Genomic DNA, 21,617 nt, shown 5'->3' with positions numbered 1-21,617 from the left:
CCTGGGGTCAGATACATCACATGATCACACTGACAGAACCACAGGCACATAGACACGGGCAACAGAGCATGCACAATGTCGGCACTAGTACAGTGTATATCCACCTTTCGCAGCAATGCAGGCTGCTATTCTCCCATGGAGACGATCGTAGAGATGCTGGATGTAGTCCTGTGGAACGGCTTGCCATGCCATTTCCACCTGGCGCCTCAGTTGGACCAGCGTTCGTGCTGGACGTGCAGACCGCGTGAGACGACGCTTCATCCAGTCCCAAACATGCTCAATGGGGGACAGATCCGGAGATCTTGCTGGCCAGGGTAGTTGACTTACACCTTCTAGAGCACGTTGGATGGCACGGGATACATGCGGACGTGCATTGTCCTGTTGGAACAGCAAGTTCCCTTGCCGGTCTAGGAATGGTAGAACGATGGGTTCGACGACGGTTTGGATGTACCGTGCACTATTCAGTGTCCCCTCGACGATCACCAGTGGTGTACGGCCAGTGTAGGAGATCGCTCCCCACACCAAGATGCCGGGTGTTGGCCCTGTGTGCCTCGGTCGTATGCAGTCCTGATTGTGGCGCTCACCTGCACGGCGCCAAACACGCATACGACCATCATTGGCACCAAGGCAGAAGCGACTCTCATCGCTGAAGACGACACGTCTCCATTCGTCCCTCCATTCACGCCTGTCGCGACACCACTGGAGGCGGGCTGCACGATGTTGGGGCGTGAGCGGAAGACGGCCTAACGGTGTGCGGGACTGTAACCCAGCTTCATGGAGACGGTTGCGAATGGTCCTCGCCGATACCCCAGGAGCAACAGTGTCCCTAATTTGCTGGGAAGTGGCGGTGCGGTCCCCTACGGCACTGCGTAGGATCCTGCGGTCTTGGCGTGCATCCGTGCGTCGCTGCGGTCCGGTCCCAGGTCGACGGGCACGTGCACCTTCCGCCGACCACTGGCGACAACATCGATGTACTGTGGAGACCTCACGCCCCACGTGTTGAGCAATTCGGCGGTACGTCCACCCGGCCTCCCGCATGCCCACTATACGCCCTCGCTCAAAGTCCGTCAACTGCACATACGGTTCACGTCCACGTTGTCGCGGCATGCTACCAGTGTTAAAGACTGCGATGGAGCTCCGTATGCCACGGCAAACTGGCTGACACTGACGGCGGCGGTGCACAAATGCTTCGCAGCTAGCGCCATTCGACGGCCAACACCGCGGTTCCTGGTGTGTCCGCTGTGCCGTGCGTGTGAGCATTGCTTGTACAGCCCTCTCGCAGTGTCCGGAGCAAGTATGGTGGGTCTGACACACCGGTGTCAATGTGTTCTTTTTTCCATTTCCAGGAGTGTAGCTTGTTTTAGAGGTCCAAACTCCGATGGACCTCGTCCACGGTGATTCTGCGGTCGTCCAAGACTAAAGCATTCACTTCCGCAACTATTTCCTGTGTGATGACAAGATGAGCCTGTCCAGGACAAGCATCGTCTTCCAGTCACTCGCGCCCCTGAAGGAATCATTTGCGCCAATCCACGACACTCTAACGACTCGGACTGTACTCACCGTACACAGTCTTTATCCGCCGATACATTTCACGGTCTCCAACTCCCTCCGCCGTCAAAAATCGTATCACTCCTCGTCGTTCCTGCTTACTCACCTGCATGGTCGGTAGTGGACGATAACTTGTGTGCCCTTCTTCTGTTCGGCGTGAAACCACACTGGCGCTATGCAACATCAAACGGTGCGCACGCGTCAATTTCTCTACCAGCAGACGGCGCCACCATACCCGCAGTTATAAGGTACCATCTTACGTGTAACGCAAAGGTAGACACACTGGCCAGGTTTCATTTGAATGAACCTATATACGTACACCGACAGTCAGCAAGCCACCTTTTGGTGTTCAAGTAATTCAGCCAGGTGGCACCGTCAACAACCGCGGATATTTCGACAGGTGCACACCCTGTCATTTTCAAGACAAAACTGCTTTGAGTTAGCCCTTCTTCAGGTCACCTTTCGTCAGAATAGTTATAGCGAAATCCAGATCACACTTGCGTTTCGCTATCGACCAACCGTGATCAGGATGAGGGATGATAATACGGAGTTGGCACCAAAGTCTACCACCCTTTTGCCTTACCCAGGAAGCATTTCCAACACATTTGGTCGTATTTTTAGAAAATCAGATACGAAACGTGATTTCGGACCTCCACTTAACATTAGGGTCCTTTTAGGTTCCGTAAAGGATGACGCTGGTTTTCGTAGGGTCAGCGTCTACCGTATTCCTTACAGTTGTGGCATGTCATATAGCCTGTTGGTCTACCTGTCAGAACCGCGAAGCACCGGTGTATTGAATATAAGCGTTACACACACTTACGATAACAGAGCAACTCTGCCATTGCAGTAAATTGTCTGGGGACCGGTCGTCCTGTGGAATATAACAACTCGCAGATTCTGGCCTGCTCATCCAGCTATTGAGACAGTGTTACTAAGGAAGCAGTTGAAATTAAATTATTAAGTCACCTTGTAAATAAAGGTGCAGGTTTTTGCTTAAATTGTGCGAGGAATCCTCCTCTCTCGCTTGTCAAAAAAACAGAGGGATAGCGTTGAAGCTACTTCACACGTAGGTTATTAATTTCCTCTATCGATAACTTCTGACGTTTGTCATTTCAAGTTTTTTGGTGGCGCTGGTGTTTACATCGTGTGTGTGCTATCCTCTCGAATTTCTCTGCGAGGTATTAAATTTCATTGCACAGCACTTACTTGCTGCAGTTTTGCTTTGAAAATGACGGGGTTGAGCACCTGCCGAAATATCGGCGGTTTCCGACACGTCACCCGGCTACATTCCCGTAAGCTGTTTGCACACTGTTTTCACCGGGAGAAACTCAAGTCTCACAACTTATGGAGAGTATCCTGTACCACTGCAAATTCCCTATTTCCTGTTTCAGTTACGAATTGTGAGCGGGAAGAATGATTGTTTGCAGGCCTCCGTGTGAGCTCGAACCTCCAATCTCGCTACTTTTGTCATCCTGCTTTTTCGTGAGGTACACGTTAGAAGGAGCAATATATTCGTCGACTCTTCTAGGAGTGTTGACTCTCCAAATTTTAGCACTAAACCACACAATGCTGTTAAACACAATGTGACGCTTCCACACTTCCTAAACGAACCTATGGCGAAACGCACTACTCTGCTTTCGATTTTTTGAATTTTCTCGGTAAATCCTAAGTGATAAGGATCCCAGAGTCACGAGAAATACTCAAATGTTGGTCGCGCGAGAGTTGTAAGCTACAACTTCAATGGGTAGACATAGCTTCCTGAGGCGTTTTCTAAAGAACCTCCACCTGCCATTTGCCTTTCCTGCGATTAATTGCATGTTATCGTTTCACTTTAAATCGCTCCTTACGGGTATTCCCAGATATTCAATGGATGTGACTGTTCCCATTTACAGGAAATGATGCAATCATACGAATGTCAAATGCCAGTCCCTGCACCAAGCTTCCGTTATCTATAGGTGTCCTGTATTTTGCTACAGTTTTCCAGCGTCGAGATTGCTCTATATACAACATAATTAGTATATACATCGCAATGGTTCTGGAAGATCGACGAAGAAAATATTGAGGAATAACAGGTTCAGATGAGCAACAGGAAAATAAAAGCAATAATAAACTGGCTAGAAGTACTTTTTTCCTGTCTTAGAATGACGTCCACCGGACTTCCCGCGGGCGCCACGTGCACAGAACAGCAAGTGCAACATTCAAGGACAGCTGATAAATCAGACCTCTTTTCCTTGCTGACGCAACCTGGACAGGTTATGAGTCGCAGTCGGCGGAGATAGGGAACAAGGTCTCCGCGCGAGTTGGCTATAATTGGGTCGCTTTAGCTCTGAAAGGGTCATTTGGATAACGACCCACTTGACAGTCATGCCTTAAAGTTCCACTAGCGCCTGCCATTACTCACAGATAAAAAACCACTAACAGACAGCTAGACAAAAGGAATCTACTGCTACAAAAGAAACAAATAAATGGGCTTTACATCATCACCACCACCTATATTTCTAAGTATATCCCTCTGGTTTGAAATACATTTTTCAGTCGGTGGAAAATGACTGATATCAGTGAATTTGTGTATTGGTTTTCGTAATGTATTTTTTTTAGAGCTCTGTGAACTGCTAGTCTACGTGCGGTGTAGCACAGTAAAAGAAAATAAATCGTACGCACTGTTAGCAACTACAAGGGCCAGCTTCAGACATTTCATGGGGATATTGAACATTAATGTCTTGCGTCAAAAAATTCGTTTCTTGTGCCCTTAAGAGCTCGTACAACATGGTGAAGGTTGAGGTTCAATTTATTTGCTTTGTAGCACAGGAAAGGAAAATACACTTGGTAGCGTAATGATTTAATACTTAGAGAAAATTGAACGTACCTTACTCGTGTCAAAGTACAATTTCCTTTTCTGTGTCGCAGGCTGTGATATAACAGTAGCAAAGTTACAAAGGAGAACACAATTTCCTTATACAAACAGACTGTTGCCACACTGGACCCACATTCTGGACGACGACGGTTCAAATCCGCGTCCGGCCGTCCTTGTTTAGGTCTTGCTTAATTTCCCTAAATCGCTTCAGGCAAATACCGGGATGGTTCCTTTGAAAGGGCCCGGCTGATTTCCTTCTCCATACTTCCCTCATCTGATGTGACCGTTGACCTCGTTTTTGGTTCCCTCCCCCAAATCAACCAACCAACACACACTGTAAACACTAACGCCACCACAAACCAAAGATGACTGACGTCAGAAGTTATCGATAGTGAAATTAATAATTGACAGGTGAGATAACATAAACTCTGTCCCTCCGTTTTTTCACCAATGAGAGCAGGATTCCATGCAGAATTTGAACAAAAACCACCATCTCTATTTGTAAGACTACCTGCTAACTTAATTCAACCGTTTCCTTAATATCACTATCCCAGTAGCTGGAAGTTCATGCCAGAATGGCATGCCGATGTCAAGACAATGATCTGCAGTGGCAGGTTTGCTCGGCTGTTGTAAGTGTGTGTGCCGCTTATGCTCAGTACACCGGTGTTCCACAGCAGACCTGATAGTCTGATACATATGTGACATGTTGCAACTGCAAGGAATACTGCAGACATCCGCCTAGCCGCGCGGGATTAGCCGAGCGGTCTCAGGCGCTGCAGTCATGGGCTGTGCAGCTGGTCCCGGCGGAGGTTCGAGTCCTCCCTCGGGCATGGGTGTGTGTGTTTGTCCTTAGGATAATTTCGGGTAAATAGTGTGTAAGCTTAGGGACTGGTGACCTTAGCAGTTAAGTCGCATAAGATTTCACACACATTTGAACATTTTGAACATCCGCCTAACGCAAATCAAGATCATCCCGCTCTTATATGAGAGTCGAAAAAGACACTTGAAATCATATTTCCTCAAAATACTACCAATCCTGTTCGAAATGCTCCGTAAGGCAAAAAGGTGCCATCTCGGTATTGTCATCATTCACCCGGGGCACAGTTCTTCAGTAGCACAACTCACATCTAACCTGTCTTTCACTATTAATCTTCTGACTAAAGATGACTTTGACATGGGATATCTCCGCTAACAAACTCACAGATGACAGGGCCCTTTGAACCAAGGTACAAGGTACGCTTTCACATTGAGCCGGATAGTGACAACTGTCAGCATGCAGATACAAGTCAGTGTGAGTAGGCTTCCTACAAATAGCACCAACCACCTCTCTCCTGACTACCACATCGTGGAAGGGAAAGGAGTAATCCTTTTCGACCTTCATCATGAAACGATATTCGGGTGGATTGAATTCAGATGTAAAAAGTCGTTCAAAATCTCACTGCTGTTATTTTGTCCATTACGAAACAGAAACCACCTTTCTACCATAAATTGTGCAGAAATAGGGGACTGAAAACACTTTAACATTTAGGATATTAACTGTCATGGACCTAGGTACACGTTTCAGAAACACGCAGTTTTTCTCTGATTTTCATTCTTCACACTTCATTTTGTGTAATAAAATGATAGACGTGCACTGTTAAGAAAAGATTTTAAGTTGATCTTTTGGGGCAATTCTGTGCAATCACTAAGAATATTCTTAGCCCAGAAAAGGGCGGTCAGTCTAATTAACGGTGTCAGTTCGTTCAGAGGTCCCGGAATTCTGAATCTGCCATCCCTATATGCACATCAAGAGATTTGTTGTTAACAGTTGGCTGGCTCTGAGCACTATGGGACTCAACTGCTGAGGTCATTAGTCCCCTAGAACTTAGAACTAGTTAAACCTAACTAACCTATGGACATCACAAACATCCATGCCCGAGGCAGGATTCGAACCTGCGACCGTAGCGGTCTTGCGGTTCCAGACTGCAGCGCCTTTAACCGCACGGCCACTTCGGCCGGCTTGTTAACAGTACTGACTCATTCAGAATACACTGAAACATTCATTCTACATCTACATATACATGGATACTCTGCAAATCACATTTAAGTGCCTGGCAGAGGGTTCATCGAACCACCTTCACGATTCTCTATTATTCCAATCTCTCCTAGCGAGCGGAAAGAACGAACACCTATGTCTTTCCGTGCTTGCTCTGATTTCCCTTATTTTATCAAAAATGGTTCAAATGACTCTTAGCACTATGGGACTTAACATCTGAGGTCATCAGTCCCCTAGAACGTAGAACTAATTAAACCTGAGTAACCTAAGGACATCACACACATCCATGCCCGAGGCAGGATTCGAACCGGCGACCGTAGCGGTCACGCGATACCAGACTGAAGCACCTAGAACTGTTCGGCCACAGAAGCCGGTCTTATTTTATCGTGGTGATCGTTTCTCGCTATGTAGGTAGGTGTTAACAAAATATTTTCGAATTCGGAGTAGGAAGTTGGTTATTGGAATTTCGTGAGAAGATTCCGTCGTTACGAGAAACACCTTTCTTTTAATGATGTCCAGCCCAAATCCTGTATCATTTCTGTGGCACTCTCTCCCATATTTCACGATACAAAACGTGCTGCCCTTCTTTGAACATTTTTGATGCACTTCGTCAGTCGTATCTGGTAAGGATCCCACACCGCGCAGAAGCACTCTAAAAGAGGACGGACAAGCGTAGTGTAGGCAGTCTCCTTCGTAGATCTACTACATTTTCTAAGTGATCTGCCAATAAAACGCAGTTTTTGGTTAGCCTTCCCCAGAACATTTTCTAAGTGTTCCTTCCAATGGAGTCCTTCAGTGGAGTCTAGACCGTAAACCGGTTCACTTCGAGCGTTGTAAGACAAGGTGTGTAATATTCAGAAGGTTTTATTTTAAGTAGGACTCCAGCAGGACTGAAAGAATTGGGGGATGAGCCCCCAGTATTCAAATGCAAGTTGTAAGATTTCCTTGTGGACCACTTCTTCTGTTCAGTATAGAAACTCCTCGCAGTAAATGTTGTTTATTCGTATACTCTCTCACAATTTTCCTGTTTTATTACCTGCTAAACTCTATTGGTGATAAATTTTCTGATAAGCAAAATATGTTCTGATTCGTTGCATGACCAAATAACTTAGGCTTGTATTGTTCCACGGAATGTGATAGATGAATAAAAAATAAAATAAGACAGGAGATTTGCCTATTTTTATGCAAGAGGATTGAAAAGTGACGATAAAAGATGAAAAATGTCAAAAATTACACATGAAGCCTGTTGTACGTTTGTAGATAAAAGGCTACTTTACTGATGTAACAAAAATAAATTATGTGAAATTTATGTCCCAATAGAAAACGGAAATTTATTAATACTCTTTTTTTCTCGGAACAAATTTCAGTTGGGATTTATCGTGATTCCAGTGAGACAATTAACTGTAGATGACGTCTTCCTTCATATTTACTATAGACTCTCCTTCTTAAAGTGTGAGCGACGTCAAATATTGTAAAATAAATCTCTGATATGGCTAGGTGTATAGTGTGGAGTCTGAGAAAAGGTCAATGGGGGAAACCCAAGTGCAGGCCTCTTTCTCACTTGTCTTAAAATATCATAAAGAGATTGCTGGGAATATTGTTCTCAATAAAAGCAACACATGCCTTGACTCCATGGGACACTGTAGAGATGTTTGGAATGTAGTTCAGGATACCAAGCCAACGGTCTTAACGCAGTCGAAACACCTGTTCCCGTTAGATCACAGAAGTTAAGCGCTGTCGGGCCTAGCTAATGCTTGGGAGGGTGACCATTAGGGTCTTCCGAGCACTGTTGGCAAGCAGGGTGCACTCAGCTCTTGTGAGTCCAGTTGAGCAGCTACTTGGCTAGAAATAGGGATTCCAGTCAAATAAACGGACAACACACGGAGTGTGGTGTGCTGACCACATGCCCTCCATGTCTGTATTCAGTACGCCTATCGGTTTAGGATGACACAGTGGTCGGTCAGTACCGTTGGGCCTTTCAAGGCCTGTTCGGACGGAGAAAGTAGGAATCAGCATACATAATTTTGTTTTTCGTGGTGATATCTTCGGCCGAGGGAATTCATGAGCTGAGTTCTGATTTGGTAGGTGAGGGTGTCACTTTACATTTAATAGATTAGGCAGGATGATATTGGTTTCAAGTATTTACGATTGGGAGGGGTAGCGAGGTTGGGCCAGGAAGTGACGGCCATCGCAGTGGGGAAAGAGCAGAGGGTTTCTACAACTGCCAGTGAAATTCTTCTTGTATACTAGGCTCTTCTACCTGAAGTAGGATTGATTGGAAGAATGACTTAGTGCCGGTGGTGGGGGTTCAGGACTCGTTCTGTGATCAACTGTAGAGCCAAATTCTGTGAATGTGCTCACGAAAAAAGCTTGGCCAGTCGTTGTTTCTTCGGAGAGCCTCCCACACACGAATTTAGTTCAGATTCCACCTCTTATGCTGTGATCTCTGTATCATAGCTATGATGAAACATTGGATCAAATATGAAAAAAATAAAAGTTCGGTTCCAAAGAAAAGACAGTTAGGTCTGAGACAGTTTGGTGCTGGGTCGATCTCGAATGCGATATCTCGATTCGATTTTATGTGTGCTCTCATTCGCCTAAAGTTGGCAGCTGCCGCTCTTTAGCACTGCCGTGGATTTTGGCGAGGCTTCTTTTAACGGTGAGGTGAGGAGCTCGCTACTAGTCGGCCCGGGAAGCGAAACAGTGAAGTTCTGCCTCACGACTGAGGCTCGTTCTCGGCACCAGTCAATGTTTGTCTGTGGACCTGCATGTAGTGTGCGTAAACAGCGCGGGTGCAACCGTGGTAACGTTGATGCCCGAGTCTGGTAGGTCCAAGGGGCAAACCTCATTCTCACTCGTCTCTGGGCAGCCTGTGTCTACTCATGCCCGGCATCACTTGTGACTTACGTTACACGGTGGGATCTTCGTAGAGCTGAGTCATTAGTTGGAAGTCGAACGTACTTGGTTATTTTGGGACGAGGCATGACATGGTAAACTCTGCAGAATAGTGGCCGCAGGTGAGGGGGTCATTTGCGGAAACTGTTGACCCAAACCGCTGGAAGGGTCGTTTGGCAGGGTGCTGTTTGCATAAGGTTGTTGAACACTAATCTTAGCACGAACTGTAAGTTGTGGAACTCGAATATTGCGTTCACCTCATTGTGAACTGTTGTGCACTATCGGAAGTACGCAAGCTGTTCGCTATAAATCATTTGTCTGCTGTGGAGCAGCCACAGAGTCATTGAGTTCGCTGTAAAGTTTAGCTTAGTTAAATTCATGAAGTTTTCCAGTAGGTTAGTTTTATATAAACGTTCTTAAAGAGTTCATTACCTACAGCTAAGATCATAAGCCTTGAGTTTTATAATTAAAAAAAAAAATCTTAAATTTTACTTGTTGCTTAGTTCTTTTAAGGTTCCTTGTTTTTATTATCTAGATTTCTTTATTTAGTAGCTTGTTGCTCAGTTGTTAAAATGGATCCTTAGAATTTCACTATTTAGGTTATTTGTGGCCGAAACCTTGGCCCTAAGATTTTATGTTTTACGTCTTTCAGTCTACCTTTTCTCAGTTTCAGTTGTGGCTTCCTTTTCCAAGAGGCCAATACAGTGGGTCGGAACTGTATATTTGTCGCATTAAATTTGAAGTGTTCTTCCTGTTGTAAAATGCAAAATTTGGTAATGAGATGTTACCCTCTTTGTTCATGGATCCAATCGTTATGTGTGTGTTAAATATTTTCATGAATCAATTAGGTGACTGTTTAGGGTTGTTAAATATTTTCGTGGTCTACAAGTTTACTGCTCAACCTAAATCCTCGCTACGCACCAAGGTCAGCTTACTCGAATGTTACGCAAACACTGACTTAGCATTTCTCTGCGTTATAACCTAATTGCCAGACGCAATATTTTATTAAAATAAATGTAATTTTCAAAGGATAAAACTTTTGCAGAGACTGGTGCTACCGAAAAATTCGTTACTGTATCCTATGAACAACCCTCTCATACTTCCCTGGAGTACACACAATATCACTTCTGTGCAGAACACTTTCCATTCAAAATAACTGGGTGATTTCTTCCAACATGACGTTCTCAGTCGGTTGTAAAACCTAGCTGTATATCCAATCCGAACATATTAACATGAGCCAATGTGACACAGAATCGGAAGTTTTCCGATACTACAAACAGTGAATCGTCCTGGTTACCAATACCCAACGTTCTTCTGCTGTAATGCGTGAATATTGCAAGTTGGGTTCAATGTGGTCAATATTTTCCGAATCCATCGCTCTTCCCGCGCAGAGAAGAGGCGTGTTAACCACTTGAACTTTATTCTATAAACCTGAGGCTGTCAGAAGTGTGTCACGTGGAGTCGTGATTCTGGGTCTACGTTTCGCTGCCTTTTTTTTTTTTTTTTTTTAGGGGGGAGGGGTGTTGCCAATGCTTTTCTGCAAGATTAAAGAATAGTTCTCTGCTTAACAAATCTTTTGTAAATTATAGTCGATAGCATACACAAATTCTGCATAGAATCTGGTAGATGCTCCGTCGAGGTGTTGTTTAATTTCAGCAATTTACGCTGCTTTTGAACAGCAGTATGTTTGACTGTTCGCCTCTATAGCCGAGTGGGCTGCGCGTCTAACTGACATGAAGACCGAGTTTCGATTCCCGATACAGATCGGAATTCTCCTTGGTAGGAGGACAGAAATGGGGTCCACTAAGCCTCCTGATGCTTCCTGAGGAGCTACTTGAATGAGAATTAGCGGCTCCAACGTCTGGAAAGCCAATAACGATTGGCTGAGCATTGTACCGATCCCAAGCCCCTCTAAAGCGCACCCTAATGGCTCCATATAGTAGAGGATATAGCAGTTCGGCATCGTGCTGTCCTCTGGACGTGACTGCAGAGTTTTTTTTTTCAACACGTTTGCTTATTACGTATCTCATGTCTGCAGCGGTATGTCACCACGGCGATATTCCTTATTCTCATTTGTGAAGAAACAGCCTAAGAAAATATTGATCAATTTAACTTTAGTTTTGTTATTTGTTTTGATCTCATTGTCTGTAGTAAGTGGCTCTAATTTGGGCTGTCTTAAGATATGACGTAAGCTTCTTACGGTTCTGCGGAAAATTTCGCAACAGTTTTTTTGTTACGGTTATTATTGGAGGCTACGTGGATTGCTGGTCAGGTAGCAGAGACCTTTTTATTCTGGCCTGCCTATTCGGACTATTCGGTTCACTTTTCGCCTGTGTTGTAACAAGCACCGTTTCTTAAGATGCTGTCCGATACTGTTTGTATGCCAATCGGGGCCTCAGCTATTTTTCCTGCTAAGAATACATTTCTGAATATCCTGATCAACTATTCGCTTTCACTTGTGCCAAAACAGCTTTTCCTTGCCCAAATCAATAAATTTTAGCTTTTGTGAGAGATAGTTACCACGTACAAAGTTGCTGAACATTTAGTCTCTTTTGCTTTCAGTACTTTGTAGGCTGTTGATCATTGTTACTTTAAACCAACTGATTCGATGTCTGAGAGAACAACGACAAATGTGTACAGACTTGGCTGCCAAAGATCTAACATATTTCCATGATTGATTACAGCAAGGACATCGACGAGTGTAACTTTATAAGAGCACCATTACAACAACCCTGTTGTTGCTTCCCTTTTGCGATGTACAGGGTGTTTCAAAAATGACCGGTATATTTGAAACGGAAATAAAAACTAAACGAGCAGCGATAGAAATACACCGTTTGTTGCAATATGCTTGGGACAACAGTACATTTTCAGGCGGACAAACTTTCGAAATTACAGTAGTTACAATGTTCAACAACAGATGGTGCTGCAAGTGATGTGAAAGATATAGAAGACAACGCAGTCTGTGGGTGCGCCATTCTGTACGTCGTCTTTCTGCTGTAAGCGTGTGCTGTTCACAACGTGCAAGTGTGCTGTAGACAACATGGTTTATTCCTTAGAACAGAGGATTTTTCTGGTGATGGAATTCCACTGCCTAGAACACAGTGTTGTTGCAACAAGACGAAGTTTTCAACGGAGGTTTAATGTAACCAAAGGACCGAAAAGCGATACAATAAAGGATCTGTTTGAAAAATTTCAACGGACTGGGAACGTGACGGATGAACATGCTGGAAAGGTAGGGCGACCGCGTACGGCAACCACAGAGCGCAACGCGCAGCTAGTGCAGCAGGTGATCCAACAGCGGCCTCGGGTTTCCATTCGCCGTGTTGCAGCTGCGGTCCAAATGACGCCAACGTCCGCGTATTGTCTCATGCGCCAGAGTTTACACCTCTATCCATACAAAATTCAAATGCGGCAACCCCTCAGCGCCGCTACCATTGCTGCACGAGAGACATTCGCTAACGATATAGTGCACAGGATTGATGACGGCGATATGCATGTGGGCAGCATTTGGTTTACTGACGAAGCTTACTTTTACCTGGACGGCTTCGTCAATAAACAGAACTGGCGCATATGGGGAACCGAAAAGCCCCATGTTGCAGTCCCATCGTCTCTGCATCCTTAAAAAGTACTGGTCTGGCCGCCATTTCTTCCAAAGGAATCATTGGCCCATTTTTCAGATCCGAAACGATTACTGCATCACGCTATCTGGACATTCTTCGTGAATTTGTGGCGGTACAAAGTGCCTTAGACGACACTGCGAACACCTAATAGTTTATGCAAGATGGTGCCCGGCCACATCGCACGGCCGACGTCTTTAATTTCCTGAATGAATATTTCGATGATCGTGTGATTGCTTTGGGCTATTCGAAACATACAGGAGGCGGCGTGGATTGGCCTCCCTATTCGCCAGACATGAACCCCTGTGACTTCTTTCTGTGGGGACACTTGAAAGACCAGGTGTACCGCCAGAATCCAGAAACAATTGAACAGCTGAAGCAGTACATCTCATCTGCATGTGAAGCCATTCCGCCAGACACGTTGTCAAAGGTTTCGGGTAATTTCATTCAGAGACTACGCCATATTATTGCTATGCATGGTGGATATGTGGAAAATATCGTACTATAGAGTTTCCCAGACCGCAGCGCCATCTGTTGAAAATTGTAACTACTGTAATTTCGAAAGTTTGTTTGCCTGAAAACGTACTGTTGTCCCAAGCATATTGCAACAAACGGTGTATTTCTATCGCTGCTCGTTTAGTTTTTATTGCCGTTTCAAATATACCGGTCATTTTTGAAACACCCAGTATGCTATTATGAGAACTCGCAGCATGTGAACAAGATGCAGGGTCGTTCGCCGATATATTACACATAAAATAGAAGTAACAACTAGACGTGACTCTCGGGTGCACACCATTAACCAGGCACCCCGAGAAAACCTGAGAGATCTCACCAAATACAATAACAAGTCACGTCAAGAGAAAGACTTCAGTATTCATGTTCTTCGTGAACGAAATACACCTCCTCAGGAAACTTCCAATAAATTAGAGTGTTACATCTACTTTACACACAGATATAACTATCTAATATTCTGTAATTAAACTGCTCCAGTTGGATACCTTTGTATGTGGGTGAAAGATAGGCAAAAATAAACTGCTCTGCAAAACTTAAGGACGACATAGATGAAGTACACTACTGGCCATTAAAATTCCTACACCACGAAGATAACGTGCTACAGACGCGAAATTTAACCGACAGCAAGAAGATGCTGTCATATGCAAATGATTAGCATTTTAGAGCATTCACACAAGGTTGGCGCCGGTGGCGACACCTACAACGTGCTGACACGAGGAAAGTTTCCAAACGATTTCTCATACACAAGCAGCAGTTGGTCGACGTTGCTTGGTGAAACGTTGTTGTGATGCCTCGTGTAAGGAGGAGAAATGGGTACCATCACGATTCCAACTTTGATAAAGGTCGGATTGCAGCCTATCGCGATTGCGGTTTATCGAATCGCGACGTTGCTGCTCGCATTGATCGAGATCCAATGGCTGTTAGAAGAATATGGAACCGGTGGGTTCAGGGGGGTAATACGGAACGCCGTCCTGGATCCCAACGGCCACGTATCACTAGCAGTCGAGATGAGAGGCATCTTATCCGCATGGCTGTAAAGAATCGTGCAGCCACGTCTCGATCCCTGAGTCAACAGATGGGGACGTTTACAAGACAACAACAATCTGCACGAACAGTTCGACGTCGTTTACAGCAGCATGGACTATCAGCTCGGAGACCATGGCTGCGGTTACCCATGACGCTGCATCACAGACAGGAGCGCCTGCGGTGAAGTACTCAACGACGAACCTGGGTGCACCAATGGAAAACGTCATTTTTTCGGATGAATTCAGGTTCTCTTTACAGCATCATGATGGTCGCATCCGTGTTTGGCGACATCGCGGTGAACGCACATTGGAAGCGTGTATTCGTCAACGCCATACTGGCGTATCACCCGGCGTGATGGTATGGAGTGCCATTGGTTAGACGTCTCGGTCACCTCTTGTTCGCATTGACGGCACTTTGAACAGTGGACGTTACATTTCAGATGTGTTACGACCCGTGGCTCTACCCTTTATTCGATCCCTGCGAAAACCTACATTTCAGCTGGATAATGCACGACCGCATGTTGCAGGTCCTGTACGGGCCTTTCTGGATACAGAAAATGTTCGACTGCTGCCCTGGCCAGCACATTCTCCAGATGTCTCACCAATTGAAAACGTCTGATCAATGGTAGCCGAGCACCTGGCTCGTCACAATACGCCAGTCACTACTCTTGATGAACTGTGGTATTGTGTTGAAGCTGCACTGTCACGCCATCCAAGCTCTGTTTGACTCAATGCAGAGATGTATCAAGGCCGTTATTACGGCCAGAGGCGGTTGTTCTGGGTACTGATTTCTCAGGATCTATGCACCCAAACTGCGTGAAAATGTAATCACATGTCAGTTCTAGTATAATATATTTGTCCAATGAATACTCGTTTGTCATCTGCATTTCTTCATGGTGTAGCAATTTTAATGGCCAGTAGTGTATATAGTGGATGTACGAGTGCAAGTTATAGACACATGCTTGACGACGTAAACTTTGGGTCTGGTCGTCGATGGCGCTATGATAGCCAAATGGTAAGGCGACCGCTCGCGATAAGCGGAATCAGGTTTCTAGTCCTGGCGCAGCAAAAATTTTCACTTCCGTCATTTTGTTGTACAGCCTATGGTTGTCCATATTCGCAACTGCAAATACATTTCCTGTGTTTCATAACGGCTGTAGTCAAATGGTTCAAATGGCTCTAAGCACTATGGGACTTAACGTCTGAGGTCATCAGTCCCCTAGACTTAGTACTTAAACCTGACTAACCTAAGGTCATTACACACAACCATGCCCGAGGGAGGATTCGAACCTGCGACTGTAGCAGCAGCGCGGTTCCTGACTGAAGCGCCTAGAACCACTCGGCCACAGCGGCCGGCTATGTTACATGGCAGTGACGCAACATGTGAAAGTTATTTTCGCTCTTACTTTTGGAAAATCAGGATTTTAAATCCTTTCGTCTGCTTACCAACAGTATATGATATTTTATTACGTTAACCATCAGGTGTCATTGTTTGCACTTAACGTTGAAATCCCACAGATAGCTGCAATATTTTAATAGTAGACCACCTATGTTTGTTGTCCACAAAGAATGTCAAAGAGCTTTCAGTATTTACGTTACTGAATACTTACAGTTGTATCATATTGCTTTCAGTCTACTCGACGATACATCTTCCACGGATGAGAACAACCTACTGAGTTTTGATGAATAAAGTTGCGGGAATTCCGACGTGAGAAGACGAAGATTCACACACAGATTTGCTCAGATTTGTTAAGATTTGTTCACGTGGTCGTTTGTGCGTACACAGGGTGATCAGAAACAGTCTGAAAAGGTCTTAAGAGTGTTGGAAGGTAGGTTGTGCTGAGAAATAATTGTTACGAAAAAAATCGATACGTTGCACCGTTTCAGATTTAATTGGGATTGACGTTAGTCAATCAGGTGGTTGCGCGCGGAAACTCACCTGTCCGCACTAAAATGCGGTAATGCACAGACGTTGGTCGGTCTGTGAGTTACCTCTTGTTGAAATGCTCATTACCAGCTACAATGTACCTTTGAGCAAAAGCTACGTTTATTCGATTTGAGGAAACCACACGAAGAACATTAAATGTTTTCTCAATTGCGAATATTGACAACCATCAGCTGTAGAATGAAATTACTATGAACGTTTGTGCCGGACTGGGACTCGAACCCGGATTTCCCGCTTATCGCGAGACGTCGCCTTGTCGTTTGGCTACCCGTGCAAGACTCACGGCTGGACTCAAACTTCCGTATGTTGTCCACTACGCCTCTACGACCTACACTCGTACATCTATTATGTATATTCCCGGAAAAATGAGACATTTTATTTGAAGGTCGCTTTCCCGGTGTGGCGAATAAATAGGATATTGCATTGTCTGTTTTATTCTGAATTACGACGCAAAGTACCTTTGCACATGCATGTACGAAGAACACGATTGATGACACTGTTTATGGCAGGCTGTCTTAATTTGCGCGTGCAACTACCTGATCCGGTAACGTCAATACTAATTAAGTCGGAAACGGCGCAATGTACCGCATTTTTTTCTTAGCAGTTACTTCACAGCACAACCAACTTTGCAACATTTTTACAAGCTTTTCATACTGTTTATGAACACCCTGTATAATAGGTGACAGAGCAGGCCCATATCGAAGACATCAAGCATGCATCGTTTTTTACATTGCTAAAAAGCCGAGCTTCACCTTGTTGGTCCGCGAAATCTCTTCTGCCCCATAGTTGTAGCATCATCCAGTGAAACCTGTCCGCTTGAGTCTGAGAACATGTGCGGAAAATTGTTTCACTCAGTTCCTTTCCTCGATATTTCACCAAAGAAAGACATTGTTTCAGGGGCTGTTAATGTAAAGTATGTGGGCATTAAAATTTTTTATTCTGTTCTCAGTACCTATGAAATTAATAGCGAACATTTGTGTGCCAAAAGCGTGCACCTCTTTTTGTGCAGTTACCTGGTTTATAACAATCCTTCAAAAGTATAATTATACTCTGGAGTGGTCCTACAAAACCATCTTTATTTTACTTTATTTATTCAGTAATTCATTTTAGATGGTTGTTTTATTCGTTCGTTCTTCGTTACCTTGTTCCTCTCCGACATCGGCTAACCTTTACTCCACAAGGCAGCGATGTATTTTATTACTCCTGTTTATTCAGTTCTCCGCGATCATTAGCCTAATTTGGATATTACCACACTGGAGACCATTCACGCACCGTAGCTGCTAGTGGTTGAAATGCCAGATGTGTAGCGGGTGGACTGGTGAACACACTTCGGTGCTCGATGAAGATGACAACAAGTTCAGGCGTGAGTTTTGTAGGAACGAATATCCAGCTTGTCGGAGGAAGCTCAGCGTCGGATGTTTTAAGTGCAAAGTGGTAGTCACTCGTTAAAGCTAATCTCGATGTGTTAATATTTGGTTATTTCACTTGTGAACTCGGGTCAAGATTATTGCATTGTTTGCTTTATGTTTATCTGTACAGTTTTGTGATGCATAAGGATGTTAATTACTTGTAAAAAGCATGTATTGTTCTCCGAAAAATAAAATGCAAAATTAATTACCTACAGCTGTTAATAATAAACCAGAGGAAAAATTATCTTTAGTGACGTATTTCACCATCCTTTTTCTCTGTATTTTACTTTTAACTGAAAAAATTCTCATTGATTGCTAAGATAATGGAAATGCCGTGTGGCTAGGGCCTCCCATCGAGTTGATGCCATTTCGGCGACTTGCGTGTCGATGGGGATGAAATGATGATGATAAGGACAACATAACACGCAGTCCCTGAGCGGAGAAAATCTTCGACCCAGCCGGGAATCGAACCCAGGCCGTTAGGTACGACATTCCGTCGCGCTGACTATTCAGCTCCCAGGGGCGTATATGGCTAAGATAGCGTGTGGTTACAATTGAAGTGCAGCTACCTGCCAGAGTCCCAGTGTGGGTCATTATTATCGTGTAGCGACGAGACTTGTTAGGCATACTAACGCGCCGATGTGCACTGGAAAAAAATTAGTTCCAATTTTGGTCAGCAGGTGAAAGTCTGGTGGTATACAGCATCTCGTCGATGTCTCTGGTGCTCAGCTGCACATTTTATGTAAGTGGCGGTTAATAATAAAATCGACATTATGGCTTTTCTTTTGTTTGATGTTTTGTGTCCACCTCCTGCCCCTAATCCAATGCAGACGGAAGCATTGCTCTAAGTCTTTCCTGCGTTTACAGCGCATGATATGCAGCGGGTGACCAAAATCGGAACCATGTTTTTTTTTCAGCGTTAATCGGTTCCGCATTAACGCATCAGAATATCTAAGAAGTTTCGCTGTCATACAATAATTACAGCCAACGATGGACTTGTGTGAGTAGCTGCACCGCACGATACTTAAGAAAATAAATGCGTTACAGTTTCTGCATCCTTTGAAGATAATGAATTTTGACTATCATTATGCCCTGATCTCTATTACGCTTGTGGCTCCGCGGAAGTTCCATGCTACCCTCCCTAAATAATTGAAACATTTCCTAGAAACATGGTATGCTCCATTGTAGCAGCACTATGCAATGAACTGTTTCTAGGAGAGGAGCTTGATATTTCAGCTCCTTTGGATCCTTCACGAGCGAGAGAAATCAGTTACTTTCTAAGTCCTTAATCGCTTGTACAGATTTTGCTAAGGAATTAGCAGTAGGTTTTCTGAGTTTAAGGATGGCAAAGTAACTCTGAAAGGTAAGAATTTTGAGGATAATATCAGCGCTGAGCAAAAGCAAACATTTCTTCTGTAGCGTGTAGATTTACGAATGCCATGACTAGAAACTGGGACGTATCTCACTGTAGAATTAACGTATGGTGCAAATCTGTTTTGTGTAAGTTTCAAAAGTTTATCTTGTATAGGATTTCATGCAGTCTTACGGATTACATAAGACCCTTTCACTGATTAGTGACACGAAATGTTGAATCACTGTAATAATATCCCATCAAGTTTCTTAGATCATTGAACGGTGACACGATATAGTTGTATCTCTGTTATTCCAGAGATAATGTGTTAGTCATGAAGTATTCACTGACGATAATGCGATTAGAAAATTAAAGAGGATAAATGTTATCGGAATAAATCTCTGGTAAAGGGACTACTGGCATACAAGAAAAGAGATCAAGTGAGGCTTTAAACACAGCTAATTAGTTCCCAATCGAATGACGATGGAAAATTTCATTCGTGGGGTTTTCGTATTTACGTAATTTGTTTCCTGTTGAAGAGGTATGACGCGTAATTACTTCCCAATCGGATGACAAGTGAAAATCTCGTTCGTGCGATTTTCGCATTTACGTCATACCTGTTGAGGGTATGACGTGAACCATTTTGCAGCAGTTCTGTGGCACTATAATATTATAATTTATAGAGAGTATATTATGGTTTACGCAGTGAAATGCTTCTGAAAAGAGACAGAAAATGTTGGGAGTCTGTAGTTTATTATTTAATTAGTTACATACATTATAGCTGTTCGTTTAAGTAGCGTTCTACAAATCCAAAATTTGAAATGGAAAATATTTTTATGCACATAGAATTGAAAAGCTGCTTAAACATATTTTCTATGAATAGTTCTAAACGAGTTGGCAAAAGTGAAATTTTTATCCCCATTCTTGCACAGAGTCTTAAGTTTAGCTTGTTTCAGTCAATGGGGAAACGCTGTAGTCATAAATGATTAGCTGCGCAAATAACCTAAGATGTTACGAACCATACAAATCAATTCCATAATTGCTGTTTCACAAGATTTTAGTCTTGATGTTACGTATTCTGGTGAAGGGTGTTTCATATCAACGTTTCTGACGTGTGAAGACTGACAGAGTTAATAGAGTGCAGCAGTAGTTAAACCTGACATCCTCATATCAGTAACAACATATATAAAAAATAATTGAAGAGATTTAACTCACTACACACCTCTGTTACCATTTCACTCAAACTTGTTTGCTCTTTCTCCTTTCTAGTTGTAGCAGCTCCCTCCTTGGCCATGTGCTATGTTTATATTTCGTTGCATGGTGTTGTCATGTTCTTCCCTCAATCTATTTTACTTTCTCCATTATTACGCTGTATTTAACACACTGACAGTAAAATGAAACTGGAGCTTACACAGATGCTTACCGGACGTTTTTTTTTCCTTGCACCACTCGAAAATGAAACTGCATACAGCTGGGGACAATAAGGGTACAAGAGCATGTACATACAATCCGCGTCACACAACAAGACGGCATGTGCCCTACAATTCTAACTAGAGCTGTTACTGACAAACTTCGTACATTCCTATTAGAAGTAGTTACATCTTTATTCCTTCCTATTAGAAGAATGGAGAGAAGAAGAATAGTCCAATTACAACGAAAAAAAGAAAACGGCAAAGTCATTCTCACCTGCATACTGAGTGCTACACACTCACTCCCAGCTTTGACGGCGGTGTTGAGCAAATATCCTTCCCCGACAGACCTGCGCTCTTTTAAGTGCCACCAGCTTATCAGCCAAGGCGAACCCCCAGCATACTCCTCACTGATAACACTGCAGGCAGGCAGTCACAAAGGGAACTTGCTCGACATTAATGAGCGGCGAAGGTTATTCCGAAGGTTACTCATTAGCCAACAACAGTCACTTCTCTCCCGATAGTACGCTCAACACGCGAACGTGAGTCAGTTCAGGAAAGTGGAATAATTTTTTACGTTTGAAATGGATGATTACGGGGTCGAAACTGGTGGAACATTGCGAAGTTTTTGCATGAAGAACAGCGACGTGTTTACAGGGTGGCCGGAATAGACATGGATCCCAAACTGGACTGCATAGACCAACGCAAATGCATTATTCTGGAGCTCTGACGTGATGCGGTCATACTATTCAGTGCTCCTCACCGAACTGAAATACGAGGAGTAGGTAATGTTACGATTTAGGGAATACAGACAGACCACAACCTTATTTGGAAAAAATCAAAAAAATGGTTCATATGGCTCTGAGCACTATGGGACTTAACATCTGAAGTCATCAGTCCCCTAGACTTAGGCTACTTAAACCTAACTAACCTAAAGACATCACACACATCCATGCCAGAGGCAGAATTTGAACCTGCGACCGTAGCAGCAGCGCTGTTCCGGACTAAAGTGCCTA

General features: G+C 43.9%; 1 protein-coding gene across 2 annotated transcripts in view; it reads right to left on the bottom strand.

Annotated features, from left to right (window-relative positions):
• Positions 1-20,995, bottom strand: part of LOC124795013 (adhesive plaque matrix protein-like) — a 37,388-nt gene extending 16,393 nt beyond the window's left edge. The window contains exons 1-2 of one of the 2 annotated variants that reach the window (XM_047258775.1): positions 20,879-20,921; positions 20,616-20,663 (exon numbers count right to left, since the gene is read on the bottom strand). In XM_047258775.1, the coding sequence (XP_047114731.1) occupies positions 20,616-20,663; positions 20,879-20,884 (54 nt within the window). In that variant the 5' untranslated portion in view covers positions 20,885-20,921. Of the gene's footprint in view, positions 1-20,615; positions 20,664-20,878 lie in introns of both variants that reach the window. The other variant, XM_047258776.1, reaches the window with a different exon arrangement.
• Between the last annotated feature and the right edge of the window lie 622 nt (positions 20,996-21,617).

This window comes from Schistocerca piceifrons, chromosome 4, assembly GCF_021461385.2.
Source record: "Schistocerca piceifrons isolate TAMUIC-IGC-003096 chromosome 4, iqSchPice1.1, whole genome shotgun sequence".
NCBI lineage: Eukaryota > Metazoa > Arthropoda > Insecta > Orthoptera > Acrididae > Schistocerca > Schistocerca piceifrons.
Note: the sequence above shows the minus strand (reverse complement) of the source record. Positions and strands in the feature narration are given on the sequence as shown.